The sequence below is a fragment of the Choloepus didactylus genome, chromosome 11 (assembly GCF_015220235.1).
Source record: "Choloepus didactylus isolate mChoDid1 chromosome 11, mChoDid1.pri, whole genome shotgun sequence".
NCBI lineage: Eukaryota > Metazoa > Chordata > Mammalia > Pilosa > Megalonychidae > Choloepus > Choloepus didactylus.
In genome coordinates, this window is record NC_051317.1 from 64,380,325 (window position 1) to 64,405,660 (window position 25,336).

The 25,336-nt window shown below is 33.3% G+C and overlaps 1 protein-coding gene and 1 pseudogene across 7 annotated transcripts in view; one reads left to right on the forward strand and one right to left on the reverse strand.

Moving 5' to 3' along the window:
- The window catches only part of NIPBL (NIPBL cohesin loading factor), a 248,519-nt gene that overhangs the window by 173,261 nt on the left and 49,922 nt on the right, over positions 1–25,336 (forward strand). For all 7 annotated transcript variants that reach the window (XM_037798981.1, XM_037798980.1, XM_037798978.1 and 4 more), the window contains 11 exons: positions 1,812–1,994; positions 6,012–6,209; positions 6,781–6,852; positions 6,948–7,037; positions 8,588–8,691; positions 9,790–9,876; positions 11,999–12,230; positions 13,018–13,169; positions 13,758–13,838; positions 14,405–14,505; positions 15,834–15,972. In XM_037798981.1, the coding sequence (XP_037654909.1) occupies positions 1,812–1,994; positions 6,012–6,209; positions 6,781–6,852; positions 6,948–7,037; positions 8,588–8,691; positions 9,790–9,876; positions 11,999–12,230; positions 13,018–13,169; positions 13,758–13,838; positions 14,405–14,505; positions 15,834–15,972 (1,439 nt within the window). The remainder of the gene's footprint in view (positions 1–1,811; positions 1,995–6,011; positions 6,210–6,780; positions 6,853–6,947; positions 7,038–8,587; positions 8,692–9,789; positions 9,877–11,998; positions 12,231–13,017; positions 13,170–13,757; positions 13,839–14,404; positions 14,506–15,833; positions 15,973–25,336) is intronic.
- LOC119506098 lies at positions 22,931–23,706 on the reverse strand (annotated as a pseudogene).

The window sequence follows — 25,336 nt, forward strand, 5'->3', positions numbered from 1 at the left end:
TGATGCTACTCCTCTATTATATTAGTAGGTTAGTAGAAGACTTGTCACTGATTTACATTATGCCTACCCAAGATATTTTTGTGGTTTATGATTACAATTTATTTGGAGGTTTATATGGGGTTCTTGGTTTTGTTTCTGACTGGTTTCTATGGACACTTCACCACCAAAGGATTCTCATATTAATTAAGGTAGTTTATTTTAATCTCAGGGTTGTTATTGAGCATTTTTATCTGTATTTAACTATTTAATAATATAGGTCAAATGGAGAGAGGAACATGTATACTAACTAGGAGATATGATCCTCCCATCAGAAAACAACATATTTAATTAGAAGTATCAGAGCATTCAGGACCTTTAAATGTGATGTACAATGTATTTAAAAAGAAGCTTGTACAGCTTAGGGTTAAAGATACTGGCAACCTAAAGCTGAAGTTGATATCTTTTTACCTCTGCAGTATTCTATTAAGTGGGCCTCACTGTTTGGAAACAAAAAAAGTTAAATTAAGAAAGGATTCACCAGTCACCAATATTACATCTTTCTTGAATAAAATTATTATACCTTTCCTTAGAAGAACAAAAGACTGAAACTTAATGAAACAACTACTTCATGATGTTAAATCAAAGCTTCATGAGCAATCAAATAGGATTATTCTTCCATTGAGAGTAATACTTTACATTCTATATTCTTGAATTATTTGTATTGTATATGCTTATGGCTTTGATATATGTCTTAATCTGTACCTATTTATTTTATTGTCATGGTTTACTTTTATTTATTTTAAAGGATAGTTTTAATTTTGATTAAAAGGTATTAATATTTTCACCAAGGTACTTTTTGCTCCCAATTCCTAAAATTTAGGAGGTAGACACAATTTTTATGCATCCATTCAAAAATATACATGGGTAAGTAAAGTAGTTAAAATTGTCATCTTCAGTACCCATCAAGAACAAATTATCCTGCATAAATAACTTTTGCTACTTTTTTATTTTTAAACTGTGAACAAGGTGTTAAGAGTTTATTTCTTCCTAGTAACTGTTTGTGTTTGGAGGGAGGGTAATATTAGGTTATATGTGTTATGTTAATAGTTATTATTGTATAATATTGATACATTTTTATCCTGTCTTTACTCTTTTGTGGGAAAATATGAACTTATTTCATAGCAGACTTGAATTTACTATTTCCAATTACAGAAATAATATTTCAAAATAAATTTGGTCTGTTTATCCTACCTTTCAGGTTTCTGTTGTCTTCAGTTAAATGCATATTTATTGGTTTTTCTCTCTGAGGAAATTCTGCATAATACTAAAAAAGCATTACCATGCTTCTCAAATATACAGTGATAGGTAGAAGCATATAAAGCTCTTGTCCCACCCACCATACCCAACTGCCAAGGTCATAGAGGAAGAGAAGGAGGGGTAAATGTCTTCCATTCCTTCATTTGTACTGAGGGGTAACATTCTATTCAAGCTAACTGACCTCAAGAATGTTTATACCAGGGGGTCTCCAGTTTCAGAATTTTTTTAGTCAGTGCAGGCAAATAAAGATGTTATTTCAAAAGTTGATGCTATAACTACCTCATATTATGGAACAAGTGTCATATTTTATCATAAAAGTTGTTATGTAAGGATATATATGTAAAAACTATCAGTTAAGGGTTAAGACTATTGTAAACATGAAAATGTTTTAGTAAAATACAAAGATGACTCAATTATATAGAAATATTAATATGTATGTAAGTAATACTAAATGCTGATTTAGTTAAAATTTTCATTTTATCTTCAAATTAACTTTTGTAACCTTTCATTTATAGGTAGTATAGATCAATCAGTGTTAAAAGAATTACCCCCTGAACTCCTGGCAGAAATTGAATCCACCATGCCACTTTGTGAACGTGTGAAAATGAACAAACGCAAGCGTAGTACAGTTAATGAAAAGCCAAAATATGCTGAAATCAGTTCAGATGAAGATAATGATAGTGATGAAGCTTTTGAATGTAAGTATCACATAACTTTATTATGTGTAAGCTGTATACCATGAAAACTGAACAAATCTGAACAAAGTTTTAAAATTGAAATAAAATATACAGCAAAGTTAACCTGATAAAAAGCAGATGTTTGTTTCATGCATAATTTTTTGGGTTAGCAAGAGTACAATGACCTTTATTCTAAATAATATAGTATAGCAAGTTTTTTTCTTTATACTTTAAAAATGTGTAAAAAGTGAGATCAGTTGGCACCAAGAAAAAAATGGAAATGAACTATAATTAGTGTTAAATAACACAGATCTGTGTGTCTGTACGCATTTAGAAAACTATTGAGCTCCTACTATATGCTAGGCACTGAGAATAAAAGTACAGCTAATATGTGGTCCCTGTCTTCAAAGAGCCTTCAGTCTATTGGGGGAAGTATATAAATAAATAATTGTAGAACAGTGTGAAAAGTGCAATGGTAACGGTAAATCCAGAGTGCTATGGGAACACATTGGATTATCATCCATATCATACTGTGGGTTTAAAGAAGGCTTACTGGAAGAGGTGACACTTGAGTTGAGTCTTGAAGGACACGTAGGAGATAGCCAGATGAAGAAATATTTAAAACCATACTATCATTAAATTATGAATGGATTAGCCACATTGCAAATTATTTGTGTGGTTTGGACCTGGCTTCTCCTTTTTGCTCCGCTGTGTCCTGGAATTCCTCCCTTGTTTCACTGTTTTCCAGAGCTGGCTTCTTCACTACACAGCTACCTCTCTACAACACTGTGATCACCTGTCTTTGCACTAGACTTGCTATACCTCGCCTGTCTTCCTACTGGTCCACTGAAAAAGTTCTTCTCTTTTATCCCTATCTTCCTTCTTCTGGAGCAAGAGAATTGAGCCTAGCCAAGAGGGGTCAGCAACCTTGTTTGACTTAAACGACATTCAGTGGAAACAGACTATGGGAGATCTTCACTTGTGTGCCAACTGACTTAGTGATTATGACCAAAAGAAGTGGAAAGACCACCAGTGTGTTCTACTTTTTCCACCTAGTTCCATAGATTGAGGTGTGACAAGCAAAGGCAGGAAGGACAGATGCATGCTGCTATTTTTAAATGTATATTGCTGATGGAAGCCGTTCACCTCCACTAAAGTTTTTAATCAATGTTCATTTAAAGTTGTGAGCTCTTGAGCTGTAAGCCGTATACCATGAAAACTGAACAAATCTGAACAAAGTTTTAAAATTGAAATAAAATATACAGCAAAGTTAACCTGATATTTTATTATATGTATACTTGTTAAAATTTGTATTTAATTATGAGATGTATTTACCTACAGTATATTTAAATGGCTAAAGTAAATACTTTTTTATTACAATCAAACATTTTGTTCACATGGGGTCATGGGCACCTTTGGGAAGGGAGAGGAGAAAGGAGATTTGGTGGCCCAGAAACATCCTCTTTAAATACTTGCCTCACTTTCACTTACCCTCTGTGATACAGGGAACTGCTAAGAAGGAGTCCCCTTAATGGCAGTTTGACTTCAAATGACACATCAACTCCAGTTGATTGATAGTGACTACCTGCATTCCTGAGTTGATAAGAATTTTGAAGCTACCTTACAGTTAAGTGGGAAAACATAGAATAATCAGAAATGTTCAACATGAGTAAAGTAAGGGAGAGTAGAGCCATACATACCTCATATTTGTCCTCAGTGCAGCCACTATTCTTTTCCTTGCTTCCTGATATCAATGAGATATTGTCTCATCTTACAGATCCCTTTATATGTATGCCCAAGTATATTGACAGCTAATATTTTTCCATTGGAGAACCTGAGCTTTAACCCCTGCTAGGATAAAGGGAAGTCTCCCTTGATTTTTAAAGAGACCTTAGGGTAGCATCTGGATTTTCCTGGTTTATGTCTACATAAGTAACTGTAGAAAAGCCTACTCTGTAGCCACTGATTGGGGTGATGAAAAAATTTCAATTGGTAGTTCAAATTGTCATTATATCACAACAAAAACAATGTAGTGAAGATATAGTATGATACAAAATGTAAAAGTATTGTAAGAACATAAATAGCAAGCATTATGCTGCTTTGAGGAGACATAATATAATCATAGTGTAATTTTTGAATCTTAATCTTTTACTAGTTTAATCAATTGGTTTCCTAAAATCTAAAACTAAGGAATGATTTTTGTCAAAAGATAGGAGGAAGGATTGAGGGGTAACTTTGAAATTTGGGCCATGCAGATACGGATAACCATAGCACAAATATAAGGGTGCTTGGATCCTAGAGTATCAGGAGATAGGGGGATATAAGAAGTTAAGAAGAGATATAGGTGAAATTTGGAAAGGGAGGGTGGAGAACTCCAAAGTCATATTTTTTTATACCTCTCTTTTGAGTCCCTGACTCTCCCCTACATCTTCCAGGGTAATGAGGGAAATGAAAGAGCAAACCTACCACAATGATTTGAGATCCTGGTAATTTATTGTGACACATGATATATCAAAGAAGTCTTTTTAAAATTTGCCACCCCATTTTTTTCCCTGATTACCTAAAGTATAATGAATGTAAGATAAGTCTCTGTGGCCTGTAAACAGTCTCTGCCAGTACAGCATATTGTATGTAATTTGCTAACAATTATTAAACTTTTCAAACACTTTCTACTCATAGAATAGAATGCTAGGAATGGCTTTCTTATAAAATTAATTAAAATGCAAAAGGGCTACGTTGATTATACTTGAGGTCATATAATATTACTTTCTGAACAGGCTTCCTTGATAGTTGTCATTCTTCATGTTTGATAGGTATTTCAATAGTAGTTGAAAAAGCAGTTAGTGTCTGCTATGCAGAAATGACCTAGACAGACAGACTAACCTACTGACCTACTTAAGTACCTGAAACAACCCCTCATTAAGGGAATGTACTGGGGCATACCCTAATGATAAAACAGGAAATGCTGCTTCCTCACATACTTCATAACCAAATTTATGCCTGATTATGAACATAATCACTAAAGATTTAAATATATCTATTTACATATTAAACAATCTTGCTATACCAAGGCTGTGGCGCTGTGCCGTAAAGCAGGTATGGTAAATATTTGTAACTTGCACTGCCCTCCAACTCTCACTGCAGACAACATCACTAATCAGTCTTTTTTTGCTGAATTGTGATGCTTTCTTGAGCCTCCAGAGTCTTCTCAACATAGCACTCTAGGCAGCTATTACAGTTGATCAGAGTTGATGTGTCAAATGAAATCTTTTAGCCAGGCCTGCCTAGAGGCTTCTGTCAATATTGGTGATTATAGCAGTAACCTGTGGAAGGATGGGGGAAGGATTGAGATGTAACATATATACTTATGCTTATATAGCATGTATAAGATTAAAATCTTTTCTCCTCGGGTTAAAGTTGCCTATCTAAGAGCTGAATTCAATATATAAATGACAACTTGTACAGATTTATTCTATCTCTGTAGGTTTGTGATGTTAGGTCATCAGAGTCCACAGAATTTATATCTGAATTGTGGGTTTAACTCAGCTGTTAATTGATGATATTCATGGCTACCCATATTACAGAGAACTTTCTCAAGAATTAACCCTTTCTCCAAAACCCCACTCCCCATCAAAACCCAAATGCTTTAATGTGCTTCTGTTTTTCATCCAAATCCTAGATAAAGGTTGTTTTACAAGTCTTAATTAATCATGAAGTTTATATATAATCTTTAATGACTCACTGAATACCTTTCATTGAAATGAGAACTGTGATTTACTTCCTGGGACCTTCATAGCAATATTTATTGGCAAAGTGGTTTTATGTCTTTACATACAGATATATCATGGTAAAATTCATAATACCATTTCTATACCATAATTTAATCTTCCAGAAAGAATGACTCAGAATTTCCTAGACCCACAGAATGAAGAACACCCCCCTGCCCCTCTCCCCCCAAATGTGGTTCATTTTTAAAGTGCAAGTTTTAATAGTCTTTTTAAATGAGGTAAATTATTTGTCATGGGGATTTGCTTCTAGCCTCTAGGAAACGACATAAAAAAGATGATGATAAAGCTTGGGAATATGAAGAACGTGACAGAAGAAGCTCTGGGGATCATAGAAGAAGTGGCCACTCTCATGAAGGAAGGAGGAGTTCAGGTGGTGGTCGTTATCGAAATCGAAGTCCATCGGATTCTGACATGGAAGATTATTCTCCTCCTCCCAGCCTTAGTGAGGGTAATTCATCAGCATCAGCGGATTTCTTACATAAACCACCTTAAATTTATGTCTTTAACTCTGAAGAATATTTTATATCTTTTATGAGTTAATTAACTTTTTTCTTATTAGAGAAATTGTAGTTTTACAGAAAAATCGTGTATAAAATACAGAATTCTCATATATTCTCCTATTATTAACACCTTGCATTAGTGTGGGTACATTTGCTGCAATTAATGAAAGAACATTTTTATAATTTTACAATTAATTATACTCCATGGTTTATTCTAGGGATCACTGTGTTACAGAGTTCTATGGATTTTTCTTAAGTTTTTATTCTAGAAACATATATATAACCTAAAATTATCCCTTCTAATCACATTCACATATATATTTCAGTGCTGTTAATTACGTTCACAATGTTGTGCTACCATCATCAATAATTTCAGCCAGTACAAAAGTATATATTTAATTTGGATTGGCAGTGATTATTGTTTAAGTATTTAATGTTCAGGAAGAAACTAGAAACAAAAGTGGAAATTTTTTTAAGTCATCATTCCTGTATTTCAGTATCTCTTTATATTCATTTTAGTTGCAAGAAAAATGAAGAAAAAGGAAAAACAGAAGAAGAGGAAAGCTTATGAACCCAAACTAACACCTGAAGGTAACTTTTTAGATTATTTAATTTGTCTTTATTCAGTCTTCAGTTTTGCTTGTCTACTTTGAACACGTACACAAGTATTTTTTTCTCTATTGCAGAAATGATGGATTCTTCAACTTTTAAGAGATTCACAGCTTCAGTAGAGAATATTCTGGATAATTTGGAAGATATGGATTTTACTGCATTTGGTAAAATCAATTTAAAATATATTGTTTGCCTCCTATTCTGTGTTTAGCTTTCTGCCATTTGCTCTGGAGGATACAGAGGCATAATATATGTTATCAAGAAACTTGCTACTTAGTCGTGGAGTCAAATGTAGTCCACTTTATCAAGAAACTGAAAACTAATATAAAAATCAAGCACTAAAGTACTCAACTGTCAACAATTAGTGTCTTAAGAATTGTGAGAGTGCAGTTATCACAGTAGGTTAGAGTAATTGAAGAAGTCTTCATGCAGGTGAGACGTGAGTATGTCCCAGATGAGGATACTAATATGAGCAGAGATGCAGCAGGAGGAATCCATCTATCTGTTCATTTATTCTAATGACCAATATTTACTCTTTGCAAGTAGTATGTTAAGATGCAAAGGTAAATAAGATACCAGTTGTATGTTAGAGATGCAGAGATAAATAAGCTTTAAGGACTACATAAGCTAATATGGGAAACAAAATAGTGCAATAAGATAAGTATTATATTCATGTTACTTTTTTAATGATATACAATGATTATGTCTATAAATATAAAAATGTTTATAAAAACACTGCTTACAATGTTTAGAGCTACCCTCAACAATCTTATGCCATCTTCAGCTGGTACAATCATTAATTTATATGCAGAAGTCATGTAGCATACATTAATTATGATATGAGTCTGTCCATTTAGAATGCCTTATTAGATATGTTGCCCTTTATTTTTAAAGTATTTGCATGTTTTATGAGAGTTACTTGCCTAAATATAAGTAATGTGTTCCCTGATTATTTAAAATTCCAGTTTCATCATTTCTAAACTCTTAGAGTTCTGTGCTGAGAATTTGTCTTTTGTATCATTCAAGGGTCCTAATATGGCAGGACTCCTAATATGGCACTCTCGAATTAGAATAATTTGAGGAGGGGTTATTTACAAAGAGACCAATTACAGTGTAGGAGTGGAATATTACTGGAACTGAGGGCTAATAGCTGTGGAGTTGTTACCATCCCTATGCCCAAAGGAACAAGAGTAGAGAGTCACTGGAACTCAGTAGACTAAAGTTAGAGAGTAGGCTGCCTTGAAAGAGGTAGTAGCCTTTGGATCAGAGGACATAGCCAGCCTGAGAAGACCTTGCAAGGAAGGAGTCAGGGATATAAATAAATACCCTGACCTCACTCTCCTTCTCTTTGATCTTCTGACAGGGCACCCCACTGGCTGAACCCAAACAGAAGCCAGAGGGCATGGGAGACTGTTGATGTAGTCCATACAGGTCAGCCTCCTGGGGCAGAGAGCATGGTTGAGAAGGGTCAATAGTATATATAAAGTAATAAAGACAAGATACCTATTGTGTCTTCACATCCTAGTCAGAACTCTAATTTTAATCCCTATCTTTCATTCAGGGTTTGCTTAAGGTTTGCAGAGGCCTCTTAGTTTAAGTTTGTTATATTGTTTGTGTATCTAGAAGTTTTATTTAAAAATTAGGGTTACCATTTTGTGGTATTTCTCTTTACCTAAACTGTGTTTTGTTTATTTGGTTTGGTTTGGTTTTTCAGGTGATGATGATGAAATTCCTCAAGAACTGCTCTTAGGAAAACATCAACTTAATGAACTCGGCAGTGAATCTGCTAAAATTAAAGCAATGGGTATAATGGATAAGGTATCCGTCTAAAGTAAAACTTATAAACTTTCTTAATATCTAGTGTTTGAAATTAGCTTAAGGTTTGAGACTCAATTACAAAGCTTATATAAAGTAAATAATAACAAAATGAAAAGTAATGGTTGCTTCTGAGAGTCTAACTGAATTATTTCTTTTAAAAAAAACTTGGAAAAAAGGAATATTCTGTGGCAAATTGTTCTAAAGAAAAACCATCTGACTGCACTGAAAGAGCTGTGGGCCTGGATTTTCAAAGCATAGTTTTGTAAAAGTCTCAGTAGTTTTAATCTGCCATGAAATCATCTAAAGCAGTAATTGGAGGAATTTACTTCTATGCTCCAGCATGAATAATCAAACTGGACTTTATATCCATTTCTCTGTTGATCTCCCATTTGGCTCTTCTAGCTGAGTTGGTTGAATGTCCTAACTGCATATGCTAGGAGACCCATGCTAAGAGTCCAAAAGGAGAACTATTCAATCAAAATAGTATGAGTAGTGGTTGCTTTTTGGCAGAACCTCCAAATGGAGTATTAATTTTTTTAAATAGATAAAGCACCTTTTGTAAGAAAGGAAAAAGGAGGTTCTTGAAAAACTAAGAACAAAAGAGATTTCTACATATATAAAAGCAGTGTTCGTTCATATTTGTAACTTTCATCATTCATAATTTCATGCATCTGTTATTCAGAGTGCTGTCTTGGATTTTAAGAAACCTGCTGAATAAGTATTGTTTCAGATCAACAGATGAAATCTTTAATGTGTTTGTTTATTCATATGCATGTTCATTGTCACTGCCACAAGAGCAGGGAGCCAGGCATGAAAACAAACTCAGTCTTACCTACCAATATGGTAAAAACTGAGCTAGTAACATGCCCATTCTGTGTTTGCTCTTCTGTCTTTGAGAAACAAGTAATTAATTCTCTGCATAATTCAGATTTGAGTAGAGGATCTAAGTTATCATTTTCCACTCTTCAGGAGGGTGGTAATGTTATACGTTCCATAACCTAAAATGGATAATTGTGCAAAATGTTCCTTGAATAATTACATCCCTTTCATTTCTCCTTTTATCAGTGATTGATAAAAGAATTTATCTTGCCATTTTAGCTTTCAACTGACAAAACTGTGAAAGTCCTAAATATCTTGGAGAAGAATATTCAAGATGGGTCAAAGCTTTCCACTTTGTTAAATCATGTAAGTTTATAGTCCATATTGTTACTTTTACCCTTAATATTTTTAAGATATAGAATGTTTTCATTGAAAACTTTGTTTTATAGAGGAAATTCCACATTTCATTAATTTGAACTTTTTACCAGCAATTATTAGTTACAATTGTTAACATTGCTGCTAAAGGTACACTTTCAGTAATTCAAAATTAATGTTATGCACAGTCAGCTCTCAACTTTACCATAAGATAAGAATAATAAGGGCAGATATTAATGTATTCAATGTAAAGGACTGCTCTTTAATATTACCTTTACTGTTCCTTTGTAAATATATGAATGTTTAAAAAATCCTTTCATTTATGAAACAATTACATGTATTGCTTTTCTCCTGACCTTCTCTAGAGAAATATTTAGAAACCTTGGGCTGATTTCCTAATTTTACCTCAAATGTTAATCCTTATATGCCTTTTTTTAACCTAGTTCCAAGGGTTGTTGAAAGGAATAAATGAATTATTATAAATCATATATATATTCAAATTGATCTTGATATCACTATCATTAATGAATACAAATGTTAATGCTTATAAAGGCTTTGGGGAACTTTTGAGTTAATGAATTTTCTTTATTTTTAAAAGCCTGATACAAAGGTAATGTTTATTGTAGAAAATTCCCAAAACACAAAAATACCAAAAAAATTCATATCGTCATCCAACTATAACCACTATGAACTGTTTTGATATGTACACTTCCATTCTCATATATACATATATATTTGTTTCATATACTGGATTTTATTTTATCTCATGAGGGAAAGTATAGACAGTGTTCTAATTGTCTATCCTAATTTCTAGGATATCTACATGTAATATGTAAAAAAATAATTTCTGGTGGTATTTCAATGATTATTTAATAGATCCATATTTTCCAGTGCCTCACCTTTTAACTAGATTTTCTGTCATAGAAACAAACAGCTTAGACCTGTAGTGGCAATCTACTCCATCTTTAGTCTACAAGTTTTACTTAAAACGCTTTGGCAAGAAATTGTGATAAACCTCGTCTAGAATCTAGAATTCTGGAGAGTTGGCTGATTTGGTCTTAATGAAATTATTTTCATACCCAAAAACCTTAGCACTATTTAATGTCTTGCAGTTAGCCTTAACATTTGGCACGATCATGAACCTCCTTAATTGACTCTTCAAATAGCAGTTTTAGTATCAGAGACAAGCTACTTTATTTTTTAAGGTTTTAAAATAGGCATATAGACAATAAATGAAAGGAGGCTAAAGAGTTAGGAAAATAGTAATCTACTTTTTTGGCATTACTGCTTAGAAAGACCCTCTCTGCTTTATATTTATTGTGCTTTTATTGGCCAACCCAGTTGTTCCTTTTCTTGGTGTGTAAGTTTTGAATAGTGTGCTATTGAAAGTGTTTTTGGAATATGATGTTGATATTTCATAACTAAGGAATGTGATAGGAGTTTCACTTCGAAAAGTAAGATTAAAAGCACTCCTTCCCAGTTGTAATACCAAGTTACTGATGTGCAAATTAAATATGGTCAACTGTTAGTTGTTGATTTATCAATTTTAGAAAATAAATTATGTTTTCAGTAGTTTGCATAATTACCACTCTTTAATTTCAATTCCAAAAATATAGTGTTATTGAAAAACTAGTATTAGGATTGAATGAGTCAAGAATATTTTAGCACTTCTAAATAAGACTCTGCCCTTTGTTGTTGTTAATTTTTGCTTTGGTCTCACAGCAGCAAGCAGAATTTATAGTTTTTTGACTATATGTAAGGTTTATACAACAAATGCAAAATTGTTTATATATAACTGTAGTCTTAAGCTAAAACTTAAATTTTGATAAAGTAGATAGTAGATAAAAGTGTGACTATAACTTTATCAATGGAGTGTCATATAGTGGTGAAAATAGAAAGTAGAGTAGATCATGTTTGGAAACAAAACGAAAATCTTGTTTAAAGTACTGTCGTCGTATTTATACTTCATTCTTGATATTCTTTAAAGAATGTACACACATCAAAACTCTTACCATATTTTCCACCAGTGAAAGTCAAATGTATCAGTTTTTTTCTCATTTTGAACCTGCAAATGTGTTTATTTCCATTTTATTAACAATGTGCTGTTTTATAGAATAACGATACTGAAGAAGAAGAAAGGTTGTGGAGAGACCTTATTATGGAGCGAGTTACGAAATCAGCAGATGCCTGTCTTACAACTATCAACATTATGACATCTCCTAACATGCCAAAAGCGGTATATATTGAGGATGTAATTGAGAGAGTTATACAGTACACTAAATTTCATTTGCAGAATACACTTTATCCTCAGTATGATCCTGTGTACAGATTAGATCCTCATGGAGGTTAGTTTGCCCTTTTCTATTGTTAATTTTTCTTTGAATCTAATGTCAGGATTTTCTGTAATATACATTTTCTGTGTTGCATGAGTCAAAATACAATGGCTTAAAAGGCCCAAAATTATTAGATCACATGAATTATAATAAACATTGACTTTGATTTTGGATTTAACGAGAATATAGAACTCTTATTTGAACTACTATTTGTTCAATAATAATTTCTTTAGCAACTCTTTATGCATAATAGAAGTAATTTCTAGTGGTCAGGGAAAATCCCAGATAATACTAGCTTCAGGGCCCATTTATCACTTCCTCCTAATTTTACCCCAAATAGTAACTGTAAAATGATTTCCACATATGCCTAACTTTTATAAATGAGCAAAGAAATAGGTATTATATACATTTAGAGAAAGGAATGGAAAACTCAGCTTCATGAATCATCTACGTTTGATCGTTTAATAGTTATGAATTAACTTCACAGGAAATATAATCTTACTATCCTACTCCAAGAAAAAAAGATAGAAAAAAGATAAAATAATATTTTAGACACAAGATTTTAATAGCCACTGAAATATACCATAGAATAGCTATTATAAGAATGTTTGTTTTCTTTCTAATTAACCCTGAAGAATAATTTTCTCTTCTAATAAATCGCCAGCTTTATTTCAAAGTTTGTATTTTTATGCAAACAAAAAAAGTGTGTTCTGTTAATTCAGAAAACAGTTTTAGTACTGTTGACTGAAAATTATTAAAAGTCACTATTTCTCTTGTTTTGAATTTTTTTTCATTTCAGGAGGCTTATTAAGTTCAAAGGCAAAACGGGCCAAATGTTCTACCCATAAGCAGAGAGTAATAGTAATGCTTTACAACAAAGTTTGTGATATTGTTAGCAGCTTATCGGAATTGCTAGAGATACAACTTCTTACAGACACAACAATTCTTCAGGTAAGTTTTTCTGAAGCATTTTTAGACCAAGCAATTTAAGAGTAGAGGTTCTGATTGAGTCCAGTATAACCTTGCTCAATAATAATAACCGACTATGTTAATTTTTCCATTTCAAAGTATACTCTATCTAAATTGAAGAAATGAAAGTTCAGGGAAGTTTAAAAAATAAACATTTTGACCAGAAGACAGGTGAATGGAGTGTAAAGTCCAAACTTTAAATTATTTGGAAGATAAGTTACCATTTCCTTTAGAATGTGCCAGAATATTTTTTGTCTGGTAGAGCAAAATGTTTTTCAGGTTTTTTATATTCCTGTAACATTATCAATCCAAAAGGTGGAGATTAGGGAAATGAGAGTTGTGAAGGATACACACTGTTGTATGTGCTAATGTGCCTGAGGATGAGGAGGATTAAGGGGAAAAGAGAATGGACTAGATGATGATTAGATGAAAGGAAAGAAGATGGCCTCTTGGTGTTTTCCAGTGAGTTTATGAATGTGTTGAAATTAATGAGGTAGAATGTTACAGAAATCAACTAGAAGACGTGTACTAATTACTCTCCCTTTTTTTTGTTTTTTATTTTTTCTGCAGGTATCATCGATGGGAATAACACCATTTTTTGTGGAAAATGTCAGTGAACTTCAGTTGTGTGCCATTAAGTTAGTAACTGCAGTAAGTATACTTTTCATCAATTTGTATTTATCCCCCAAATAAAATAAAATTAACGTGATTTAATCCAATCTTTCAAAAATTAACGAAAATTTGAGTTTTTCCGTAGACTTATTTGAACATAAGGACTATTTTAGTGTGCTTTGATTTTATGTATTAGAACTCATTTTTCAGTTTCGTGAATTTGTTGGGCTATTTTCTTTTTGTCAAAATTTAAAACACTTCAAATATTAAAAAATATTTCAATTAGTAATTCCTTGTTATTTACGATAATGTTATGATAGCTCAAAATCATTGAAATTTTGTCTTACTTTCCATACCCAGAAACTAGTATACCTCTAAATGAAGCCAGTGTACTCTTTGACTTCTATAAGAATGTTGTAATTGATGATAGAATAGTTGAGTCAATTATTTTGTCATTACCATTGAACATGTTAAAAGACATTCATTCTAAATGGCAGATAGTATTTTTTTAATCACATTGTATTAATTGTTAAGTCTAATGTGTTTTGTTTCATTTTCAATTCATTGTAATCAGCTTAATTTGGAATCTTGTAATTACTAAACAGGTATTCTCAAGATATGAAAAACATAGGCAGTTAATTCTAGAAGAAATTTTTACTTCACTTGCAAGATTACCAACTAGCAAGAGGAGTTTAAGGAACTTCAGGTAACTAAGAAGACAAATGCAATGAGGAACTCCATTATATTATAACCGTCATAAATTATTTCCTCATCATTTTTGTGTGATTTATTTTCTAATGAGCAAGTAAGGAAGAGAAAATCATTCAGAGTGGTATGAAGAATAGCTTACATGTATGAAATTGTTTAGCATATTCAGGATACTTAGAGATGTTCAGTGATTCTCAAGTGTAAAGATCTATTGCAGGGTTTCTCAACATCACTTTGCTGTGGGGGAGGGGGGCGGGGATATACTGTGCATTGTAGAATGCTTAGCAGCACCCCTGACTTCTACCCACTAGATGCCAATAGAAATGTTCCACCTTCCAGTTGTAACAACCAAAATTATATCCAGATACTGGGCAACTGTTGCTGGGGTACAGAATCATCGCTGGTTGAGAACCACTGGTCCATATGGGAAGAGCAATAGGAAATAGGGCTAAAAAAGAGTCATGGGCAGTTCAAAGAGAATTTTATAAGTCATATCAAGGAACTTGGACTTGATCCTTTGCCAGTGGGAAGCCATTAAATAATATTTTACAGAGAAAGTTGAAAGATTTCTCTACTGGCAGTATAAAGAATAGACATGGGGATTAAATGCTCTTAAATCACTAAGTGCACTGTATCTAAGGGATGTTGGCTGCTGTGGTCATCATCGGTGATCATCATCATAATATCCTTGAGTGAGTAAATGTGCTGACCTGGTGTATAGCAGTATTTTAACATTTCTTTCAAAGCTGTCTTCTCTAAATTAATTATTTTTGTCTTAGTCATTTTTTGAGCTAATTGTATATTGATATATCTGTTGTCTATTAAACCTGAAGAAAAACTATCAGCATATAAAACGAATTCTTAAGTTTCTAGAATATCTGTAGAACAAAAGACTTAGAAATTTATTTTTCATAATCTGTGCCCCTGAACTCATGCTTGAGCACTGACAAGAGCTTTGTAACAGATTTTAATATAAGAAAATGAATACCAGAATTCATAAGACTTCAAGTTTTAAATCATTTTTAGAAATATTTATTTTCATTTTAAAATTTTTTTATCTTTAGTGCTTGTAAAATATAGATACTGCTATTAAATGCTGTGTTTTTCTGTTTACTTATTATAATTATCTGAGTATGCATATCCATTTACTTCATATTTTTTCTAATTATTAAGAACAATTAGACATGGGGCACCATTATAAGCACTGAAGATAGTGCATTTACTACTGGTAAATGAAAATTATGAAAATTATAGATTACAGATGATATGTAAAATGAAATTATCTTCACACTCTGTATGATATAAATTTTTTCTTTTCCATAACAGGTTAAACAGTAGTGATATGGATGGAGAGCCTATGTATATTCAGATGGTTACAGCACTGGTTTTACAACTTATTCAGTGTGTAGTACACTTACCATCATCAGAAAAGGATGCTAATTCAGAAGAGGATTCAAATAAAAAGGTAAGGAACCTTTTAAAGATTTTACTACTTTGTACTTTTATGGTAGGAAGAACCTATATTCTCTGTCATTCTTATAAAACTGAAGTTCTTAATTAGGGGTTCATGACTAGACTTTAGGTTCCTTGAAAGAGTGCTACATGGGCTTTAGGAAACTGGAGTTCTGATTCTAACTCTTACATCTGCCAGTCCTGAAACATACAAGTCACTTTAATCTTTCTGAGTTTGTTTCCTTGGCTGTAAAATGGGGGTGGTTATACCTGACATGGTTATCAAACCAGGTTGTTAGTCTCAAATGAAATACAGAATGTGAAAGTAAATAGTATAATATATATTAATGAATAACATACAGTTATAATATGTTTAGTTTGAAATTCTTGTGGAAAATTAATTTATGCCATCATGATGGATAACTTACAGCTAAGATCTGCTTTCTTCCAACCAGGGTTATAATTTTTCCAAATTCCATATTTTTGCCAAAATAAAAAATTCAAGAGAAATGGGAGTAATTTATTTCCTTATCTATTCTGTTATAACCAGATATAAGAGAAAAAGAGAGAGTGCAAAAAAAAGTATGTAAAATCTGTTTTATTTCTTAGTAAATAATGAAGTACACAAGTACTACAAAAAAAGTTTAAGCCCCTTTTGCTTTCTCCTTTCTCCCAAACCCATTGTCTAGTCTCCAATCTTTCTTCCTTCCAACTGGTAACCAATATCATGAGTATATTTATCTCCTTCCGTTTATTTCTTCAGCAATAAAATTCAATGTAAAATTATTCTGTTTTTTTTAAAGTTTATATTAATGATATAGTGACATTTATAGCTAATTTTCTCACTGAACGTTGTTTTTTATTTAGGTTCTTATTTAGTTTTTATTTTGAAATAATTTCAGTTTTATCAAAAGCTGCAAAAATGGTACAAAGAATTCCCATTTATTCTTATTCAAAATTCCCCAAATATTAATACCTTATGTAACCACAACACATTGATCAAGGACCAGAAATTAACCTTGGTACAATACTATTTAATCTCTGCTCTTATTTGGATTTTGCCAGTTATCCTCCAATGTCCTTTATTTTTCTGGATACATCTAGGATCCCACACTGTGTTTAGTAGTCATGTCTTTTTTTTGTTTGTTTTTTGTTATAATTATATTTTTATATTCCCCAGTTTATTTTGAAAACAACCTTTTCTGATATATATCCAAATGAATTTGAAATTACGGTTATCTCAAAGTACACAGAAATTACTTATATTCTCCTGTAAATAACACGTAACATATTATTTAAGGACTTCAAGATAACAGAATTCTCTTTTTCCAGCTTTTTATACTATTTTTTTTTCACATCTAACCCAATATGTGATATTTGACATTTGGGTTATATGTGCATATACAACAGACACATTTGTCAGAGTGAGCATAAGAAGAAACAGCATACAGTGTCCTTTCTGGATACAGATTTTCAGAGGCAAGGTTGTCCAAATGGGAGCAAAAAACTGACTTCCTCATGAAATAAACTAGATAAATAAAAATTAAGAATAATGCTAAAGATTTATTCCATACCATAAATCATCCTCTTTCCTATCCTTGTAACATACAACTGTACACTCTGGGTATGTGTGAATCAGAATACTTACAATCAAGATTATGACCCTCTATGACTAGGGATTTCTAATTCAATAAAAGGCCCTGGGGTAAAACGAGGTAGTGTAGGTGAATAGAGGACATTTGTCCATCAGGTTATACATATTGACTTAATAAAGAGGTAGATTATGTAAAAATCTCAATGGGCTCAGATATTGACTTGGACCAGATAGTGATGTTTTAATTACTTATTTAGTGTATTAGAATGATAGCCATCACTGGATTAGTACCTTAAGGTTAAACACTGGAAAGAAATGATTGTTACAAAACACACACAAAACATATTTTATGGTACTACTATTTTGTTTGTTCCACTATTTTTGTAACTGGGGCAATATAAATGGTCCAGTTTGTTTAAGAACATTTAATGTACCCCATAAACTCTCTGAATCAAAGATTTTTATTAATTCTTCTGCCAAACACAACATTGATTTCTATCTACAATTATTTTTAAGATAAACAATCAATTGAACAAAAAAATTGTGGCCTTGAGCTATGAAGCATTGCACTTTTAACACACTGACTGAAAAACCTAGAACATCGCTGTTAAGATGTTAATCATTGTTGACCTTTAGCAATGAATGGATGCAGCTTTATTGTGACTTTTCCAAAACTGCTTTCCAGCACCTAACACACTGCTGGTACACAGTCTCGAAGTTGGAGTCATTCCCATAATAAGGATCCTCAAAAGTAAATTGTTTTTGTGGATCATAGCTCCCAAGTAGTTCAGTTTTCGCTTTGCAGTTTCTAACTTCACTACCTTTTCTAGTCAAACCTCTCAGATTGCTTTCATCCATACACAGTATATAATCAAATGTTGCAAAGTCTTCTTTGGTAACCTGCCAGGCCACTTGATTCATAAGAATATCATGCTTTTTCATGCAGTTTTGCCCTCAATAATCAGGAGGGTTTCCTATCTCATAAGTGTATGTTGCGGCACTGTCGATCCTCCAATTATCTGAAATATTTTAATCAATTACAAGTTTTCTGAAAACAGCTTCTGCAGTGGGTGATTGACAGATGTTACCCAAACATTCAAACACCACTGACTTGGGCAGTGCGTTGCCATCTTCTCAAGAACAAAGAGAATAGTAGTCATGTCTTTTCAATCTCCTTTAATCTGGAAGAATTCCTCAGTCTTTCTCTTTTTTTTTTTTCTTTTCCCATTCTTTTTTTCCCCCTCCCACTCTCTGTAAGAGAAATTGTAAGTTTATAGAAAAATCATGCAAAGAGCAGAGAGTTCCCATATACCCCACCTCACATACTCAGTTTTTCCTACTATTAACACTGTGCATTAGTGTTGTGGTTTGTTAAAATTGAGGTAACAATACTATTAAAATTATACTGTTAACTGTAGTCCAAAGTTTACAGTAGGGTTTATTCCCTGTGACATACAATCCTGTGGCTTGGTAGTTTTTTTTTTTACATTTTATCTTAGTAACATATATACAACATAAACCACATTCAAATATATAATTCAGTGATGTTAATTCTGTTCACAGCATTGTGCTGTCTCACCACCATCCAGATTTTTTCATCACCCCAAACAGAAACTCTGTACCAATTAGGCATTATCTCCCCATTCCCTGTCCCTGCCTCAGTCCCTGGTAACCTGTATTCTAGTACTTGACTCTGAATTTGTTTATTCTAATTATTTCAGTATCAATGTGTATCCTTTTGTGTCTGGCTTATTTCTCTCAACATTGAAGTCTTAAGGCTCACCCATGTTGCCACATGTATCAGAACTTTCTTTTTATGGTTGAATAATAGTCCACTGTATAGATGTACCACATTTTGTTTATCCATTCATCATTTATTATTCATTGGGTTGCTTCCATCTTTTGGCAATTGTGAATAATTCCACTGTGAACATTGGTATGAAAATATCTGTTCATGTCCCTGCTTTCAGTTCTGTTGGGCATATACCTAAAAGTGGGATTGCCATATCACACAGTAATTCTAGACTTAACTGTCTGAGGAAACACGACTGTTTTCCACAGTGGCTGCACCATTTTACATTCCCACCAACAATGTAAGAAGGTACCTGTTTCTACACATCCTCTACAACATTTGTTATTTCCCACTTTTTTGATAATAGCCATTCTAGTAGGTGTGAAATGGTATTTCATTGTGGTTTTGATTTACATTTCCCTAATGGCTAATGAAGTTGAACATCTTTTCATGTGTTTATTGGCCATTACTACTACTTCTTTGAAGATATGTCCATTTGACTCTTTATTCAGGATATTAAACCTTTCTTGTATATAAGGTTTCCAGATATTTTTTCCCATTGAGTAGGATGTCTTTTTACTTTCACAATGAAGGTAAGAAACCATTGTCTAACACAAAGCCCTGAGATGCTTCCCTATGTTTCCTTCTAGGAGTTTTATCATTTTAGTTCTTGTATATAGTCTTTGATCTATTTTGAGTTAATTTTTGTATTTGATGTGAAATAGGGGTCATACTTCATTCTTCTGCATGTAGATATCCAACTTTCCTAGCACCATTTGTTGAAGAGACAGTGGTTTTCCCCCATTCAGTGTTCTTGACACCTTTGTCAAAAATCAATTGGCCATAGATGGGAGTGTTTATTTCTGAACTCTTGATTCGATTCCATTAGACTGTGTGTGTCATTATGCCAAAACCATGCTGTTGATTCGTGTAGCTTTGTAATAACTTTTAAAATTGGCAAGTGTGGGTCATCTAACTTTGTTCTTCTTTTTCAAGATGTTTTTGACTATTCAGGATCCCTCACCCTTCCATATAAATGTGATGATTGGCTTTTCCATTTCTGCAAAGAAGGGTGTTGAAATTTTGATTGGCATGGTATTGAATCTATAAATTGCTTTGGTTAAAATTGGTATCTTAATATTTAGTCTTCCAATCCATGAACAGAAAATATCCTTCCATTTCTTTAAGTCTTTGATTTCTTTTGGCAATGTTTTGTACTTTTCCTTATGTAAGTCTTTTACATCCTTGGTTGAATCTATTCCTAAATAATTTGTTTTAGTTGTTATTATAAATTCTATTTGTAAATGCTAGTATAAATTGAATTATTATAAATTAATAAAAATTTAATATGTATTATTAATGATAAATTCTTGATTTCCTCTTCAGATTGTTTGGTACTAGTATTTAGAAACAGTACCGATTTTTGCATGTTGCTCTTGTACTCCACCACCTTAACGAATTCATTTATTAGCTCTAGTAGCTTTCTTGTGGATTTTCTTTATATAGAATCATGCCATTTGCCAAAAGGGAAAGTTTTACTTCTTCCTTTCCAATTTGATGCCTTTTATTTCTTTTTCTTGCCTAATTGCTATGTTTTTTCCTTCTGTCTGATTATCTGATCTATTTGTGTTTAGTTTGCTTTTCTTTTTCTGGATTTCTCCAGTTGAGAGATTGGGTCTCTATTTTGAGATCTTCCTTTTTTTTTTCTTTGTGTGTGTGTGTAAGCATTCAGAGTTATAAATTTCTGGCTCAGTACTGCCCTTGCTGCATCCCCTAAGTTTGGGTTTATTGAGTTTTACATTTTCATTTGCCTCAAGAAATGACCTGATTTTCCTTGTTATCTCTTCTTTGGTTGTTTAAGAATGTGCTGTTTAATTTCCACATATTTGTGAATTTTCCATTTCTCCCTCTGTTATTGGTTTCTAGCTTCATTCCATTGTGGTCTTAAAAGATACATTGTATGGTTGCAATGTTTTAAAATTTATCAAGACTTGTTTTGTTATCCAACACATACTCTATTCTGGAGAACGATCCATGTGTACTTGAGAAGAGTGCATATTCTGTTGTTGTTGGAGGAAGTGGTCTATATATGTCTGTTAGGTCTAGTTCATTTAGAGTATTATTTAAGTCTTCTGTTTCCTTATTGATCTTCCATCTAGGTGTTCTATCCATTATTCAAAGTGGTATATTAAAGTCTCCTTTTAGATACCAATAGAATGTCTATTTCTGCCTTCAAATCTGTCAGTATTTGCCTCCTACACTTCAGCGCTCTGCTGTTAGGTGCAATTCTTATGTCTTATTGTCGAATTGACTCCTTTCTCAGTATATAATGACCATTTTGGCCCTCATAACTTTTTTTTTTTTAATTATATTTTTAATAAAGAGTATTTTTTAACTTGTTTGTAATCAGAAACTGAAAATATGTCATGTGTTTACCTCAGACAAATTAAGATACATAAAGCTCAGTACCGAGACTTGTTTTATGCATATGGTATTGAAAATATTATAAATTAGAGATTGAAAGTTGAACAGCCTGTAAAAGTTTTTCAAATATTCTAATTAACACATACCTATTCAACTAAGTAAGTGAAAATTTCTGTGCCGTTCTCACAAACCAATACCATGAGTGCATTATAACAAACCACTGGATCAAGATGGCTTACCTTTCAAAGTTAAGAGTCGAAGGGACCTCTAAGAAGTCATTTGGCCCAACTCCCTCACCCCTTGACCAGATGAAGAAACAAGTTCAGGCAAGCTCTGTGACCTGCCTAATGAAATTCAGCCGTTAGGGGCAGGACTCCAAACATATCTCTTTATGTTATGTAAACTGGAGTGTATACTACAATACTGAGACTATTTTTCTTCTTTCTTCTGAATCCAACCCAAATATCATTCATCTTTTTTCTAGATCATGTTTTAAATGATCACTGGGATCATTTAAAAAGCCCCCAGAACTTAATTTTTTTAACTAGTTTATTTAATCGCATACAAGTCTTACAAAAATGACTGAAGGAATGTGAACATCTGTTCCTCCTATATATCAAGCATAGAGTACACCTGGTTGAGTAAAACAAAAAGGAGAGAGGGTCTATTCAAGACCGTTAAGACCAAAGGCAAACTGGCAAGTATTCTGCAGACAGCTATTCGGCAAGTGTTCTGAAAGTGTTCTAGCTAGATGGAGTACCTGTTCTAATACATGTGTACATCACCCTGAATATTCTGCGACTCACTCCTTTGGGGCAAAATGACAACTGCTAAAGGCAATATGTGACAGACCCACATTCTATATGGAGTTCCATTTACAGAAGAGATCCATGGATGCAAGTGCTGTCAAGAAAGTATAGCACCCTCTGCCAACTATCACCACCAATTTCCTTCATGTAGGACCTCACAGAATGTCAGGTGCTTTCCAGGAAATACCAAAATCAGACTGAGAGGTTCTGCTTGGTTTACAAAGTTGATCTGAATAATTTAGCCTGGAAAGACAATTTCTCTCAGGGTCTGGGTTGACTTTTGCCTTCAAATCTTGACTCCAGTGCCTACAAAGGTACCTTTAGTATAAGGACCTTTGAAGAGAAAAATCCATTATTTATTTTCTTTCTTGAGAGCTGTTTTCTTCCCTCCTCCTCTGGAAGGTTTGCAGTAGTTTGCTTCCATCTGAGCCAGAAAACTGTCTGTTTCCTTTTGTCGATCCTTTTGTCTGCTCTGAATGGCTGTTTCAAATTATCCATCCCTTCATCAAGCCCCAACTCCTTCCTGCTCATTTCTGCTTCCCTAGCCTATTCTCAAGCCCTCCTTTTCTTTGCATTCATCTTTTGCTTTGATTCTTTGACAAAGGCTTTGATGGGACCTCTCCCTTTATTCTTGCTTGCTGAATAATGTTCCTTATTCTGGGTTCCTCTGTGTACTGCACACACAGCACTGACTCCATGATCTGGTCCATATCACCCTTAAAGTCCATATAGGCCTGTTTAATATCAGCCAGCTCTTCTTCAGAACCTTTGTATGTTTTTTCAAAAGCTTGAATGTCTTCTAGCAATATCTTTTTGAAGAGTAACCTCCAATATGCTTCCCAGTCCCAGTCTTGATTTAGCACAGCAGAGTCCTCTCCACTGTTCCCTGCTCATCATACACTGCTCTCTGATCTTTATCACTTAGAACCGAATAGACTTTTCCAAGGATCTGGAAACAGCAAGTGGCATCCTCCTTGTTGCCCTTGCCCACCCTGTCTGGGTGCAACTGTAGGGATACTTTGTGGTAGCCACGTCAGACTTCACCGTCCGAGGCCTCACGTTTCACACCCAGCACCCAGTAGAGGTTGGATGTCCGAACGCTTCCTTGCACAGCTCCAGCAGCCCCATGCTGGGGACCGGGCTGTGGCCAGCAGGGACCTCCACAAAAACAGTGGTTCCCAGATCCCTCATAACTGTTTTTGATTAAAATTCTGTTTTATCTGATATTAGTGTAGCTACCCCAGCTTTTGGTTACTACTTCCATGGTATATATTTTTACCAACATTTCGCTTTCAGCCACTTGTGTCTGATTTTAATGTGCATGTCTAATAAACAGCATATAGTAGGGCCATGCTTTTTTTATCCATTCTGATGATGTTTGCTTTTTAACTGGAGAGTTTAATCCATTTACATTTAAAGTAACTACTGGTAATACAGGACTTTCTTCCTTTCTTCTGCCATTTTGCTATTTAATCTTTGTCCTATACCTTTTGTCCCTCAATTCTTTTGTTAATTCCTACTTTCAAATATATTTGACCTTTTTTTTTTTTTTTTTTTTTTTTTGAGTCCATTCTCATTTCTTTCTCTACATCTTTTTCAGTTTTGTGTGTTTCTATGTGGTTACCATGGGGCTTAAATTTAACCTCCAAAATATTTAACAGTCATGTTTTATTTTATACCAACTTAGCTCTAGTAGCATACATATACACTGTTCCCATAACCTCTCTTCCCCCACCTTTTTATTATAGTTGTTACAAATTGTATCTGTATGTATTTTATGTCCAGAACCATAGATTTACCATTACTTTTTGTATGTTTATATTGTAGAACCTGTAAGAAGTAAAAAGTAGAGTTACTTACCAGAAAATAAATACTGTAGTACTGGCATTACCTTTGCCAGAAGACTTCATTTCTCTATGCCATTTCAATCCATTATCTGGTGTCTTTTCCTTTGTGTCTGTAGAACTCCATTTATAGTATTGCTTATAGGGCAGTTCTAATGGTGACAAACTCCCTCAGCTTGTATTTATTTGGGATTGTGTTAATTTCTCCTTCATTTTTGTAAGACTCTCTTGCCAGATACAAGACTCTTAGATGTCAGTTGTTTTCTTTCATTACTTTAAATATTTATTCCCACTGCTTTCTTGCCTCTATAGGTTTTTGAGGAGAAATCATCACTTAATCTTATTGGGATTCCCTTATACATAACACGTTGCTTTTCTCTTGTAGGTTTCAGAACTCTCTTGTCCTTAGCAGTTGACAATTGGACTACTGTGTGTCTGGGCTTGGTTTTCTTCAAATTTATCTTTTTGGGGGTTCATTTTACTTCTTGAATGTGCACATTCATTTCTTTCATTAAATTTGGGAAGTTTTCAGCCACTATTTCTTCAAATATTCTTTCTGCCTCTTTCTCCCTCTCTTCCCCTTCTGGAACTTCCCTAATGCATATTTCGGAACAATTGATGATGTCCCATGGGTCTCTTAGGCTGTGTTTATTTTTTTAAAATTCACTTTCTTTCTGCTCTTCAGCTTTAATTATTTATACTTTCAAATCACTGATTCTTTCTTCTGCCTGCCCCAATCTGCTTTTTTTTTTATCTTCATTTTATTGAGATATATTCATATACCACGCAGTCATACAAAACAAATCGTACTTTCGATTGTTCACAGTACCATTACATAGTTGTACATTCATCACCAAAATCAATCCCTGACACCTTCATTAGCACACACACAAAAATAACAAGAATAATAATTA